This window comes from Rattus norvegicus, chromosome 10 (assembly GCF_021556685.1).
Source record: "Rattus norvegicus strain SHRSP/BbbUtx chromosome 10, alternate assembly SHRSP_T2T, whole genome shotgun sequence".
NCBI lineage: Eukaryota > Metazoa > Chordata > Mammalia > Rodentia > Muridae > Rattus > Rattus norvegicus.
The window spans coordinates 91736525-91752449 of NC_141543.1; the positions used below are offsets into that span (position 1 = coordinate 91736525).

A 15925-nucleotide genomic window follows, 5' to 3' on the forward strand; every position below is an offset into this window, starting at 1 on the left:
TACATTTTTTTCTTTTTTTGATCACACTATGCAGTTCTGGTTAGCCTGAAAATCATTATGGAGACCAGGCTACCCTTGAATTAACAGAGATTTGCCTGCTTCTGGCTCCCAAGTACTGAAATTAAAGATGTTGTCACCACCACCACCACCACACACAACCTTACCTTCGAATTTTTATTTAAATTTATTGTGATTTTATGTTTTTGGGTATTTTTGCTTCTCTCTCTCTCTCTCTCTCTCTCTCTCTCTCTCTCTCTTTCTCTCTCTCTGTGTGTGTGTACTGTCTGGTCATTTTGGGTGTTGGAAACTGAGCCTGGGTTCTCTGGAAGAGCAACAAGTACTCTTAGCCAACCAGCCATCTCTCCAGTCCCAGCTTCAACGTTTACACAACAATTAAATTAGAACAGAACAATTTCTTCTAACGTGAAGTTCTGAGTCAAAAATAAACCTCCAGATAGCTTTTTTCCTTGGTGTATAGTTAATGGAATAATTCCACGCTACATTATAATTGCATTTAAAGACAAAAGCATTAAAAACAACAGATATCTCCTATTAACTTCTGGTAACTATGAAGGGGATAAAAGGGACTTTTACAAATTGGGGGCTGGGAGGCTCGAGAGATGGCTAAGTGGTCAAGAGCACCTCGACAGCAATAAAGAATGGAGTTTAGTCAATTTCATAACAGCTAGGTGTTGTCCTGTGGTACGTGTAACCCCTGCACTGAGGTGGGCAGTGTAAGATCACTATGGCTTGCTGACTTCTGATCTAGTCAATAAACCATAAAAGCCCCAGGTTCAGGGAGAGACCCTGCTTCAAAGGAATAAGGTGGAGAGTCACAGACTCTCATGACACGCACTCTGGCTTCATACATATCAAAGCCACCTTCACTGCACACTCCGGACAAGTAAATAAACAAAATTAAAACTACCTGGGGGTTGTCAGTGTGGCTCAGTGGTACTGTTCTTGCTTGGTTCAAGTAAAAGGTTAAAAAATCTACCTGGTGGGCTGGAGAGATGGCTCAGTGGCTAAGAGCACTGACTGCTCTTCCAGAGGTCCTGAGTTCAAATCCCAGCAACCACATGGTGGCTCACAACCATCTGATGCCCTCTTCTGGCATGTCTGAAGACATCTACAGTGTACTTATGTATAGTAAATAAAATAAGTATTTTAAAAAAAAAATCTACCTGGTAATGGCATAACAGTGCATACTTCTGAAATCTTCAACCCAGGATAACCAAAAAGCAAGCTTAAGCTAATGGCATGACTCAACAGGTAAAACTGCTTGCCTCGAAAGTTTGGCAATCACAGTTCAATCTCCTAATGAGGGTCAGGAAGGGAGAGAGGGTGTGGCTAGAGTTTTGCTCAAAGTACACTATATATTTGCGTGAAAATGGATTTATGTAATCCAGCAAATCAAATTTAAAAAGTTATTAACAGATGTGAGCTTCCTGTCAGGCATGGTGGATCATGTCTCTAATCCCAAATCTCAGGAGGAGCCTGAGGCAGAAGGATTACCATCAGCTCCAGGCTAGTCTGGATCAGCATGAGAACTATGCCTCAAACAAAACAAAACAAAATACACAGACACACAGACACACACACACACACACACAGACACACACACACACACACACACACAGAACAAAAAACAAAAAACAAACAAAAAAAACTCAAAACCCAACAATGACCTACAACAAACAAAAACATATGCTTCCAGTAGTATCAGGAAGACTTGTGGAGCAGACACTCACCGTGGCTGGCCCAATGATGGTCACGCCCTTCTGGTCTGCCTTCTTGATGAGCTTCCGTGTGAGAGCCTCAGGGATGCCTTCTGCTATGATGGCTATGGTCCGGATCTAGACAATTAAGATTTCAAATTAACACTGAACTTGTGAACGGTTCACCTTTGATGGACAATGAGGGCCTCCATTGTCCAGTGTCCCCACCCAGGTTTCAGGAACAAAGTAAGGCGAAGAGAATGTACCTTCTCCCTCCCACATGCCTCAGGTCCTGTCCTGGTCATTTCAAACTTCTCTCAGAGGAGAGGAATGGGGTCATCGAGAAGGCTCAGGAGGCAAATGCACTTGCTGCCAAGCCTGATGACCTGAGATTGATGCCAAGGGCAAATATGGTAGGAGGAGGAACTGACCCCTGAATGCTGTCCCCTGATCTCCACGTGCACCTCCCAACACACACACACACACATAGCAGCAGACACGGAAACAAACCTTCATTGGCCAGTGACACACGGACTCAGTGCATGAGCAGAGGCAAAAGCTTCTAAGTCTTTGCCTAGTCTAGAGTTACACTCTCATCTAAAGTCTCAAACTCAACAGATTCCGACCTGCCTTTCCTCCTAAGTACCCACCGAGTCTTGTCTTTGTCCCTACAGGCTGTGGCCAGCGCACAACAGAAACAAGCTGTTCCCATACTTGCCTAGACTGGGCTAGAGGAACAGAAGATCTCAGAGCCATCTCTCTTTGGCTCTGGGCCAGTCTGTAAAGGGTTGCAAGATCAGTTTAGGTTTTGTGGGTCTTGTGGTCTGTGTAACAGGTTTTCAGTGTGTAAGTATCTATGCACAATACATAAATGAAAGCACTGGCTGTTTTAATAAAACTTTATTTGTGGAAATAGGTGGGGGCTATCATTTTGCCATGGGTTGTTTTTGCCAAAGTCTGTTCCAGCCTGAAAGAGCAGCTCATCTAAATGGCAGACCATGTTTATGTTGTCCACTCATTAAATGAAATAACTGGACCAGACAATCAAAAGCAAACAAAAGCCCACTGTCTATAGGAGGCTTTTACAAATCACTAGCCAAGGGCGAATACTGCAACAGAAGAGGAGGGATAGGACCCAGGGCACAAATGGCAAGCCAGTGTTTCTCAAAGTTAGTTTCAGTTAATGATCAAAGACGTGCAGAGTAAACAGAGCACTAATTCACTACACAGCTGTTTGGTGTTGGCAAACAGAAACTGGAGCTGGCCTACACCTTTAATACCAGCATTCGGAGAGCAGACATAGGTGGATCTCTGAGTTCCAGGCCAGCCTGGGCTGGATAATGAGACCCAGTCTCAAAAGAAATCAAAGCTGGAATTTCTACCATTAGGAGTTTAGATCATGAATGCTCTGGAAACCTTGGTATGTTAGAAGGTTCCAAGCGGTCATTCTGATGTAGCAGTTCAACATCTAGAAATCTGTGCTAGGACAGTCTGATGGTTTTGTATATGCTTGGCCCATGAGAAGTGACACTATGAAGAGGTGTGGCATTATTGGAGAAAGTATAGGGAGGTTTTGAGGTCTCTATGCTCAAGCTCTGCCCAGTGTGGAAAGAGAGTCTCCTCCTAGCTGCCTTCATCCAGCGCCATGTTGGCCTGCACACTGCCATGCTTCCTACCATGATGATAATGGACTGAACCTCAGAATCTGTAAGGCAGCCCCAGTGAAATGTTTGCCTTTCTAAGAACTGCCCTGGTCACGTTGTCTTCAGAGTAATGGAAACCTTAACTAAGACAGGTGATGATCAGGGATTTGTGCAAATGTTAATTCAAGACACTTGTGACAAGACTGGGAGGAACAAAGGTGATGTTGCCAACCTATTGGTACAGAATGAGGTGTGGGGCCGGTATGCTGAAACCTGGTGGCCATGTTTCTGAGAAAAGGGATGCGGAAGTATCTACCAGCTTTTAATTCTTTAACATCTGTCCTGAAATAAGTAATAGTATATAGGGGATGGTGCTGGGGATAGAATGTAAGGCCTTACTTTCATAGGCAAGGGCTTTGCCACTGGACGATAATCAGCTCAAGACACTGCTTTTGAGCATGTTGTTCAAGCCAGTCTGTGAGGGAATGAGCTGGAACCGATTCCAGGTAACCCTGTGAGGCAGCCATGCTCTTACCCACTTAAGCTCAACTCTTAAGCCACTTCTGAGAAGTACCCGTCTCTAAGTACTTTCTTCACCCAAACTCTTGGCTCTCCCAATTCCCAAGTCTTCAATCACAAGTGACCAGGACTATAAATTCCATTCAGAAGCTCTTTCTGATTTCCCAACTGGATATCCCAGATCTATGATCTACCTGTGCATAGTTCATGGTCTCCATGGTGCTGTCATAAGCCGATCGCAGAGATGCAAAGTTGATCAGCACGTCTACCTCCGGATGCTTTTTCATGGCGTCAGCCATGTTCTTGAAGACAGGGATCAGGATTTCCTTGTGTCCCCAGTAAAACTTCTGCTTATGATCCCCCCTGTCAGAAAGCAGAGCACAAGTAAGAACATCCCCAACGAATCAGGTCTGGGGAGGGGACACTGAACAGAGGAACTTCCTCAACAACAGCAAGGTCTATGTCCTTAAGGTTCCCATCTGAGGGGAAAAGGGCCCCAGGAACATGGACTGTCCCAATCCCTGGGATGGGCAGATCCCTCCGCTGCAAAGATGGGAGGCTGACTCCAGCTGAGAATCCCACTTAGCCACTTCCAGACTCCCTGCCTTGGCGTGACTCACGTGAACGGGTAGACCATAGCAGCCACTGAAGGCTCATCTCGGGAGCACACGTAGTCAAAGTCCAGCATGCCTTGCACAGCCCGGGTCTGCATGCCCCACACGATAGCCTTGGTATGTCGGCTGAAGAGGGTGGCACTCTTTCCTAGTGGGCAAAGACACAGCCGAGTGCACCCAGAACACACACCTTAGGAAGACCCAGAGAGGCTGCCTTCCTGAATCCCTACGCTACGTGTCCAGTTTGGTAGTTCCTCAATACAGCAAACGAAATGGTAAAATAATAAATTCTGAGAAAGCTGCCTCAGTTTTTCTAGAAGGAAGCAGTAGAGAGAGCAGCTGTCTAGTGAGGCCTGCATGGTTTGGGAATAGCCCCATGGTGAACAGAAAAGGAATCCTCAAACAGAAAAGGGCCCCACAGCTGAAGATGCCTGAGAGTCCTCACAGGGCATGCTAAGTGTCTCAGGTAGCTACAGATTCAAACTACGTACTCCCGTGGTCTGCATACTCAATAAAATATTTCTCATTCTTTTATGTTTAAAGTTTGTCATTAATTATTATCTGATGTGTATAGGTATTCTGTCTCTCATGTATGTCGGTATATCACATGTTTGGTGCCCACTGAAGCCAGAGAGGGTAGTGAACCCCCTGAAACTGGAGTTCACAGTTGTGAGCAGCCACGTGGGTCCTGGGAATTAGACTCAGGTTCTCTAGAGAACCAGCCAGGGTCCCTATGCTGAGCCTTCTCTCCGGGCTCATTTGTCTTTTTGAGACTGAGCCTCACATTGCAGCTCTGGCTGACAAGCACCATGATGTACAGACCAGGCTGACTGCAAAGTCACAGGTATCTGCCTGCCTCTGCCTCCCAAGTGCTGGAAACAAAGGCATGCGTCACCACACTCAACAGTGTTTAAAATTTTATTTATTTTTAACGTGTGTATGAGGTGTTTTGACCACATGTAAGTGCGCTGAGTACGATGCCTGTGGAGACCAGAAAATGGAACCAGATCCTCTAGAACTAGTTACAAGCAGATGTGAGCCATCCGCCATGTCAGTGCTGGGAACCAGCGCATGTTGTCTGCAAGACCTGCGAGTGCTGTTAACCTCTGAGCCTTATCTGGAACCCTAGCTCCATGACTCATGTGACTGGGGCTGGCCTTGAACTCGCCATGTAGCTAAGGACAGCCTTAGACTCCTTACCTTGCCTTTACTTCCCAACTGTTGGTACTGCGGTCATATAGCACATCCCCAGCTCTTCTTTTTTACTTTCAGTTTTATGTTACCCAGACGGCTTGGAGCTTGCTATCCCTTAATCTGTGACGATCTTTCTGTCTCAGCCTTTTGACTGCTGGAATTAAGATGTGCCCGCTCAATTACAAAAAAATGATGATGATGATGATGATGATGATGATGATGTCTGGTTTTTCCAGACAGGGTTTTCTTGTGTAGCTCTAACTGTCCTGAAACTCACTCTGTAGACTAGGCTGGCCTCGATTTCAGAGATCTGCCTGCTTCTGCTTCTGGAATGCTGGGATTAAAAGCTCATGCTGCCACCGGAACGTTTAATTATTTTTAAAGACAAAAAGAAAAAAGTTCACCTCTCCTTATTTTGATACCTGAGGACTTTATTATAGTCCCAACAGTGTTAATCAGCCTGTAAATCTAGACATAAACCCAGCACAAATCAGTATTTGAATGCACACAAATTCTAGGTCAGTAGGGGTCCTGTGCAGAGGCTTGAGGCAGCCCGGGCTGAGGCCAGCCCAGCCTTCTCTTGACCGAGGTTATGGACAGGCTCTGACATAAGGCAGCACAGGGCCAGGTGCCCTCATCCTCAGCCCTAACCCTGCCCTTCTATCCTCTTCTCTCAAGTGGCTCTTGGCTGCTCGGAACAATACTCTTGAGACGGGCTTTCTAATGACAGGAAAGACTTTAATTAACCGAGCAGCCTGGGTATAGTGGTTCACGTTTTTAATCCTAGAACCCGAGAGATAGAGGTAGGCAGTGGCCTATAGAGTGAGGGACTCTTATCTCAAAGACAGGGAGAAGGCTAGGATGATAACAAAGAGACTATAGGAATGCAGCCATCAGCTAGAGGAAAAGGGCCCTTGATTACTTCCCCTTTGACTCCCTGGATGTCCTGGTGGAGGAAACCAGCCATTGGGGACAGTCTGTGTTCTCTGGGGAAGAGCAATGCATCTCATCCAGAGGCTTCTGATATTAACCTACTGTTCCACTGCAAGCTTGGCTAATCAAGATCAAGGTCTGAATAAATCCCCGTGCAGGCCAGCAGTAAGCCTCTCGAGGCAGAAGGATCTTGATTGTGAATACCTAGATTTCCTGTCACGCCAGGGTTCCTATACGATGTGGAACCTTAGAGTAAGGGCTGCCACATAATCCAGTCTCATACTTTCTAGCCCCAGGAAATTGAACCGGATATCCACATTGACGTTGGTCCTGCATCATCTCGGAGAGCCAGGATTACATAGCTTGAGAAAGATGCAGTTGTGTGATAAAGGCCATAATGGAGCTGGAGAGATGGCTCAGTGGTTAAGAGCACCTACTGCTCTTCCAGAGATCCTGAGTTCAACCCCCCAGCAATCGCATGGTGGCTCACAACCATCTGTAATGGGTTCTTCTGGTGTGTCTGAAGACAGAGACAGTGTGCTCACATACATGAAATAAATAAATAAATATTTAAAAAAACAATGTAGTGACGCTCTGACACTCCCAGGGGAGCCCACACGGAGCCCAGTGTCATGCTACATAAGCCCATCTTCAGAGATAGGGACAAAGCCCACCCCACCTCCTGCTTTAAAGTCAAGAGTTCACGTGCTTACCTCCTTAAGCACAGAGAAAGCAAAGACTTTGAGGGCCACTGGCACTGATAGCAGGAAGCCCCTCCCCTTACACCCCTCCTTCCCACCTTAATTGCCCTAAGAGGAGAACACTCTTTACCTGGTCTCCCTCCTGTCCTCCCTCTTCTCCAGCTAAGTGACTAAAGGTGCCTGCCACAGCCCACTTCCCTTGGGGGAGAGGAGCTCCCTGGAGTCTGAGCCTGTCCCTGCTCTATCAGCATAATGGCCTTGCCCTCTAGGAAACTGTGGGTTTCACTGGAGGCAGACAATGAAAGGATTAAGAGCTAGTGGAGGGCTGGAGAGACAGCGCAATAGTTAAGGGGAGGTTGTGGTTGTGCTCTCACAGGGGACCTGACTTCAGTTCCTAGCAGCCATGTCAGGTGGCTTACTAAAGATACAGTCACATCTGCTGTAACTCCAGCTCCAAGGCATCCAACACCCTCTCTGGTCTCCCAAGGCCCCTGCACTCACATCCATTCCCCCACCCCCAGCTAAGACACACACAAGTGCACATAATTAAAAATAAACCTTTTCTTAAAAGAAAGCTGATAGTTGGGGTTGGGGATTTAGCTCAGTGGTAGAGCGCTTGCCTAGGAAGCGCAAGGCCCTGGGTTCGGTCCCCAGCTCCGAAAAAAAGAACCAAAGAAAGCTGATAGTTAGAAGATCATTGTCTTTTTTTTTTAGATATTCCTACCCTCCCTAGGGATCAGTCATCAACGAAGACGCTCTTGCCCTTTTAACTGTGAATGTCAGTTACACTGAGACGGCAGGCAGGGCTCAGTTGTACAGTGCTTGTTCAGAATGCAAGGGGGCTCTGAGCTGGATTCCCAGTATTTCTTTGAAAAAGAAAAGTCACAAGAAATTCTGATCCTCGTAACTGAGTAGTCTACCTGCTTGGTCAATGGGCAGATATGTGTGCGTGAGTATTCACGGACTGAAAATGTCCACTGTAAACTGTGACCTCCGACACCAAAGCCCACCTCCCTTCAGGTCCTGAAAAAGACTTGTTTTAGAGACAGACACTTCCTGACCTTCCTGGTTTCTCTCTTTCCATCTTTCTCTGCTCTTCTACCAAACCTGGGGGAACCCTACACTGGTCTGGAATCGGGAGCTGTGGGACGCTGCTGGCAGTACTGAAGCTGAGGCAGGGAAGCAAAGCAATGGTGAGATGCAGACGAGAATCAGGGCGGAGCTGTGGTCAGGAGGAGGGCGGAGCTGTGGTCAGAGGAGGGTGGAGCTGTGGTCCCTTCCCCACAGCAGCCAGTGGTCAGAAGCATCAACTGCTCTCTGCCACTCCCCTTTCAGCTGGTGGCACCCTCTTTCCCAGGACCGTCCCTCTTGGCACCCCTGAGTCTCCAGAGCTGTGGGCTGGCTCTGGCTCCTCCTCTGTCTCCACCTCCCGCCAAGATAAGGAGCCAGAGACAGCCACACAGTGAAGAGACTGAGAGGAAAATCCTGAGCAGGGAAGGGAAGGGACAAAGAGCAAAGACTAGGACTTTGGGGGGGGGGGGTTGGGTTGGAGGGAGGCCACACCAAGGTGCGGACAGGAAATGTGTTACACAACACTGCAACCCACCAGGGAGGGAAGAAACGAAGCACAGAGAAACTGGGACCCGGTAACAAAGCCACACGCAGAGTTGGGGCACGGTGGGGGCATCCTACCTTGCAGGGATCTTGGACTTGGGACTGAATCTGTTAAAGAAAATGACCAAGGCAACTGAGTGAACTGCTGGTGGGAAGCTCTGGTGGGAGAGGGGAGAAACGGGGGACAGTTCCACAGACAAGCCTTCTGGTGCTGTCACTGTGTTGTAGTGGACAGCAGGGATAAAGCCAATGAAAGAGGCAAAAGCACCAGCGGGAAGAACAGAAGCAGGCAAGACGTAGAACCAGGGTGCAGTGCGAGGGCAAGGAGAGGAACACTAGGCAAGTGCACTGGACACTGAAGTCCCTTCCAGGCCCTCGGGATCACGTCCTCTTAATGCTGACCCCTCTGTCCCCATGTAGCGTAGCACAGTGATTGAACCAGCACAGTGCTGGGTCCACTATCCTCCACTGTGGACAAGGCTGACACCCTGGGAACTATAGGGCAGTGACTTCTGATCTTGAGCTGTAGCACAGCTGATTATATGACAGAAGCTGCAAGGCCCCATCAGCCAGGGGAAGCCAGTATCACTCATCTGCTGGAGTGTGAGTGCTGGCAGGTCACCCTGTCACTGGGATGGAGATGAGCTGGTGACGTGTGCAAGGGCTCGTAGATCAGGCACATAGACAGAAGCACATAAGAGCCCCAGCGAGTCGGGGAAGAGACAACCGTTTAGGAGCCAGCCTTGCTGTCTCCGCTCCCAGAACCTGGCTTCCATTTAGGAGTCTAGGAGAACTTTCTCTTCTTGCTTCTGCTGAAATCTTGTCCCCTCCAAGCCTCCCAGGTCAGTTCACAGCCCAGCAGGAGGGTAGAAGACAGTAGGGAGCGAGGAGATCCAGACAGTCTCCAGCTCCAAGAAAACCCAGAGGGAAGACTCAAGTCACTGCTCCTGAAGAGATCCACTCCTATCTCATGCTGAGGGCCCACTCCCACAGGCAAGCTCAAACTGCTTCCCTGTTGCCTCTTCCAGGCAGACCCCAGACAGGGAAAGACAGGGAAAACACCACAGGCCTTCTTGTGCACTGTGCTAAACCTCTGGGAGTTACCTTGGGGCATGGCTGGCTTGGCTTTCTTTGCAGGGGCCACCTCGTCAGCTCTGGACTCGGAAAAAGACGCTGTCCTGCTGGGTGCTGGTGTCTGAGTAATATAAAGAGAGAAGAAGAGAGGTAAGAGTCACAGGTAATGGCTGAGGACAAGAGCCACTGGTCCAAAAGGCCCCAAAGAAGTAACGTAGCAAGAGTTACATACAGCGTTGTTTAAGGCAAGAAGTCTCACTATAGAGAACTCAGCTAGCATGGAACCCACAACAAAGTCCTGCCCCGGTACAGGTGGGCACTACATTCGGCTGATTAGGGTTCTTCATAACTGCATTCCAAAAGCATTATTCTAACGATGCCAATATGGAAACCGGTTTTGTCCAATGCTACTGATGAGCAAACTGAGGCTCTAAGTAGTAGATATGGTACCAGTTACAGTCCTATTGTCTGCAAGGACAGTCAGGATCTGAACTAGGGTTTGATTTAAAAACCTTCTGTCTGTCCATTACTCCATCATGACTGAATTATAAACATATGCTAACTTTCCCAATATTCTCTGCTAGAAGAGGAACACTATGTTCTGTGTAGGACAGAGGGGGGTGGAGGCAAGATGGGTCCTTCCTTTAAGGTAGGAGGAAAGCTGGCACCTACCGATGTGCTCCCACTGGCATTAAGGAGGAAGTTGGCAGTGTGAGCCGCTGTGGGTGGCTGGTTGGGAATGGGCCGGTGGCCCAGGGCCATGCCCACAATGGCCGTCATGTGAGTTTCTGTGCCAAAGACATGGATGGGGATTCCAGTGGTCTTCCCTGCAAGAAAAGAAAAAGGCCCATAATTCACGGTCTGGAGAAAACACCCAGTACACAGGACACAGTAGGGGCTCCTTGATAGTCTTGCCCAATGCTGGGCACTGTGAGGGCAAGGCTGATCATCTGCCAAAAATTTCACCATCAAACCAGTCTTTGAAAGGTCACCTGTGGGGGCTGGGGATTTAGCTCAGTGGTAGAGCGCTTACCTAGGAAGCGCAAGGCCCTGGGTTCGGTTCCGAAAAAAAGAACCAAAAAAAAAAAAAAAAAAAAAAAGAAAGGTCACCTGTTGTTGACAGGAAAGGAAGCAGTGACACCAATGGCAACCTGGTGCCAGAAGCCTGAAAGCACTCACTTCTGATGGCCTGGATCCCAGCCTGCCGCTCTCCTACTTGTCACTTGTGCCAAGCACCTTGCCTGCCCTGCTGGCCTGGGCTGTTTCTAAACACCCTTAGTTGGCTCCCCCGGGGCACAGCCCTTGCTGTTCCTTCTGCACAGAGCCAGCACTTCGCCTAGCTGCTCCCCCATCACTGAACTAACACAAGCGGAACCTGCTGAGACACCGTCCCTGGCCTTAGAGACACTCCCTCAATGTGACCCTGACCCTGCCTCTCCTTCACTGGCTTTTGAGATAGTTTCTTTCTTTCTTTCTTTTTTTTCTTTTATTGGATATTTTTTTATTTACATGTCAAATGTTATTCCCTTTCCCGGTTTCCCAGACATAAGCCCCCTATCCAATCCCCCTTCCCTTCTTCTATAAGGGTGTTCCCCTCCCCACCCACCCTTCCCCTACACTGGGGGTTCCAGCCTTGGCAGGACCAAGGGTTTCTCCTTCCATTAGTGGAGATAGTGCTGGGCACCACTTCAGGTGACTGGTGGGGATGGGGCGTTTGCCATGGATACTAACTTTAGGAAAATGGGAGGAGGGAAAGGTCTTGCCCTCTTCAATGAGATGTCAAGAATGGCTTCTGTTTGTCAGTTCCTGGGACTTCACGTGAAGAGAACTACTTTTCTAAACTGCTTTCACTATCTCCTAGGTGGCCACCATTCCACTTCTCTTTACCCAGAAGCCAATCTGGAGAGAGAATCCCTGACGTACTAGATGGAGGCATCACCTGCCAACAAAAAGCTGACACGCCTATTAGCTTAGGGGGGATAGGAGGTGGGAGTTCCAGGAGAGACAGACAGACAGACAGACAGACAGACAGACAGACAGACACACACACACACAGAGAGAGAGAGAGAGAGACAGACAGACACACACACACACACACACACACAGAGAGAGAGAGAGAGACAGACAGACACACACACACACACACAGAGAGAGAGAGAGACAGACAGACAGACACACACACACACACAGAGAGAGAGAGAGACAGACAGACAGACACACACACACACACACACACACACACAGAGAGAGAGACAGACAGACAGACACACACACACACACACAGAGAGAGAGAGAGACAGACAGACAGACACACACACACACACACACAGAGAGAGAGAGAGACAGACAGACAGACACACACACACACACACACACACAGAGAGAGAGAGAGACAGACAGACACACACACACACACACACACACACACACACACACAGGGATAGTCAGGCTTGGGAAGAGATTCTAAGGAGACACACAAATGTGTGACAAGAGGTGACCAGCTGTGAGGATGTGGCACTCACAAAATAGAATAAATGGGTTAATTAAGCTATGAGCTAGTCAAGGAGCAAGCCCAACCTTATGGTCTAGGCATTTATTAATACATAATTAAGTCTCAGAGTCAATATTTTGGGAACTGGGGCATGGGTGGAAAAGCCCAGTTAGAAATGGTGTCCAATATGGGGCACGTCAGCCAAGCATAGGGCCTGAGGAAGCTCAGAAAGCCAGGCAAGAAAGCTGTGAAAATGGCCGGCAGGGCAGAAAACAAGCACTTCCCAGCCGGACACCAAGTGGAAGGCCAAATTCCTTTAAGAAAGAGCAAGGGTGGTCAGAGGCTTATGAACCGCATGTTTCAGAGGTTTTGCCACACTGTAGAACGTATAGTCTGTGATGGTTGTTTGCTGTTACATAAGAAACACTACATAGTAAAGACTTTTTTTTTCATAAATGACAAATTTCTACACTTTTACACTTGGTTTTTTAATGCAGCACTACAAAAAAAAATCAATTGAGGAAGAAATCCTTTATTTATGGTATTAGAAATTTCTTAAATCTTTAAAATACAAACAAGAAAAAAAACATTTGTATACTATCTATTTGGAACAAAGGCTTTTATACCTAGTTTGGGTTTTTTTGTTGTTGTTTTGTCTTTTTTTAAATAAAGACATTAAAAAAGCAAAAAGAAAAAAAAAAAAAGAAAAGAAAGAGCAAGGAAGGAAAGAGGTGGGGATCTGTGGCTAGGCTAGGTGGGGTAACCGGAGCCACAGGCTTGCCTTGCACTCAGAAAACTTCCCAGAGCTGGGGCAGATAGTCTCAGTTCCCAGCCCATAGCCTCCCCCTGGTAGGAGGCTTGGCTCTCACAGAAGGGCAAACTAAGGCTCCAGCCCCAAACCACTGCTAGACCAAGTACAGACCTAATAGATGAGTAAGCTGCCACACACAGGTGTTGGCCTGAGGAGACTGCAGACACACAGGGGCAAAAGGAACATTCACCCAGAACTGAGGTGGGATGGAAAAGCCCCAAATTTTTGAACTTGTAAGGTATTTAGTTTGAAAACAATAAAAGAGAGCGAGAAAGAAAAAACTGTGTATATAAAAAAAATCATAGGAAAAAAATATTTAGTTGGAAAATAAGAAAGTTAAATCCTTAAGAAGAGAGTTAGAAATTAAAATGAAAATATTTTCTAGGTTAAAAATGGAAGACAAACCCACACAATGCACCTGGATCCCATACAACCTTGTTTCAACTCTCAGCATACAAACAGCGTTTTCCAGTAACTGTTACAACTCTATATATCCTTTTGAGGAGATCAGAGTAAGAGACTTGGATGAGGAGAGGACTAAATGGTGGGATGCTGGACTGGAAGCCACAGAGCAGAGGTTAGGATTCTTTAAATCAGAATCAAGAACCTCCAGAAGGAGCTGGGCAGTGATGGCGCACGCCTGCACTCAGGAGGCAGAGGCAGGCAGATCTCTGTGAGTTCAAGGCCAGCCTGGTCTACAGAGTGAGTTCCCGGACAGCCAGGCTACGCAGTGAAAGTGTCTTGAAAAAAACAAACAAATCAAGAACCTTCAGAAGAATCCAAACAGCAGCAAAACAGTTAGTTCTAGGTGAGAAAAATCCACAATGGTCTTGAGGAGTTAGAATGGCAACCCACAGAGATGCAACACATTGAATTAAGAGTACATTATATGGGCTGGAGAGATGGCTCAGTGGTTAAGAGCACTGACTGCTCTTCCTAAGGACCTGAGTTCAATTCCCAGCTACAACATGGTGGCTCACAACCATCTGTAATGGGATCCGATGCCCTCTTCTGGTCTGTCAAAGAGACAGTGACAGTGTGCTCACATACATGAAATAAATAAATAAATCTTAAAAAAAAAAAAAAGAGAGAGAGAGAGTACATTATGTTAATGCTACCTTAGAGCAATGTCATACGGCAGACTATATGCTTCATTCTGTAGAGCTTGGAGAATTAAAGTACAAATGTTGACCCACCACACTACTGATTCATGTTCAGAATTCCAATGGGCTTCTGCCTTAAACGCTGAAAAGGCTGATTCTGAGACTCTACTGAGAGACCAGATATTGTGGGCTCAGACTCCATCTTAGAGAACCTGCCCTAAGGATGAACTGGAGTTAACTAACAGGCCACCTACCACCAGTTTCCTGGTTATTCCCCAACAAATTTGCACTCCAGGTCACAAGCCCACCCCTGACACTTCACTTCCTAACGACCAATCAAGAGGAAAGCAGAAGTTAAGTTACTGTTTGAATCCCAGCACCAGTCAATTAAAGGCCATAATGGACTCCCGATCAGATGTGTGCCAGGCTAGACGCCCCTTCTTGGCTGTATAAAATGCCTGCCTGACACTGGGCTGCAGGCTGCCCTTCCTGTTCTGCGGCATCAGAGATGCAGTGAGGCCCAAGCTCAAGCTTGAATCGAGACTCTAGTGTGACTGCAGCAGAATCAGCTCCTTGGTGGTTTTCTGGGGTTCACAGATGCTTCCTGGCACAACAGGACATTTATTAGAGATAATGGCTGCGCTGGAGAGATGGCTCAGTGGTTAAGAGCACTGACTGCTCTTCCAGAGGTCCTGAGTTCAATTCCCAGCAACCACGTGGTGGCTCTCAACCATCTGTAATGGGATCTGATGCCCTCTTCTCGTGTGTCTGAAGACAGTGACTGTGTACTCACATAAATAAATAAATCATTAGAGATAGTGGCTATCTTCGAAATGTGTTTATAGATTGAAGCTAATAATGGTTCAACATTCGTATCCATTAGAATACAACAATTTTTTAGACATTATGCCACAGAACTTGTTACAGATATATCGTACAATCCTACAGGTCAAGCAATTATGGAGAGATCGAACAGGACTTTAAAGAAAATGTTCACAGAACAGAAAGGGAATATGAGATCTCCCAGAGATAGATTAAATAATGCTTTATTGACTTCAAATTTTTCTTTTCTTTTTTTTTTTTAAAGATTTATTTATTTAATATATGTGGGTACACTGTCACTCTTCAGACATACCAGAAGAGGACATCAGATCCCAATACAGATGTCTGTGAGCCACCATGTGGCTGCTGGGAATCGAACTCGGGACTTTTGGAAGAGTCGTGCTCTTAACCACTGAGCCATCCGACCAGTCCAACTTCAAATTTTTAAATGTCAATGAAACAGATAACACAGCTGCTGAGAGACACTGGATTATGGGGAACTAAAGTGGACTATACTGAACTAAAGTGGACTGTTTATATTAATGATGCCCTAACCTCGGGATGGAAGGAAGGAAATGTGTTACTTTGGAGAGAGATTTTGCATTTGTTTCCACAGGAAAAGAAAAGTGTGCATTCCTTCTAAATTGATTAAAATCCGGTTTGACAGGGGGAGAGCCTCCGAATATCC

At 46.9% G+C, this 15925-nt stretch overlaps 1 protein-coding gene across 4 annotated transcripts in view; it reads right to left on the reverse strand.

Moving 5' to 3' along the window:
• The window catches only part of Acly (ATP citrate lyase), a 52153-nt gene that overhangs the window by 16998 nt on the left and 19230 nt on the right, over positions 1-15925 (reverse strand). For 2 of the 4 annotated variants that reach the window (NM_016987.2, XM_087569677.1), the window contains 6 exon segments: positions 1752-1856; positions 4075-4243; positions 4501-4642; positions 9015-9044; positions 10041-10131; positions 10683-10837. In NM_016987.2, the coding sequence (NP_058683.2) occupies positions 1752-1856; positions 4075-4243; positions 4501-4642; positions 9015-9044; positions 10041-10131; positions 10683-10837 (692 nt within the window). 4 annotated transcript variants of the gene reach the window in all.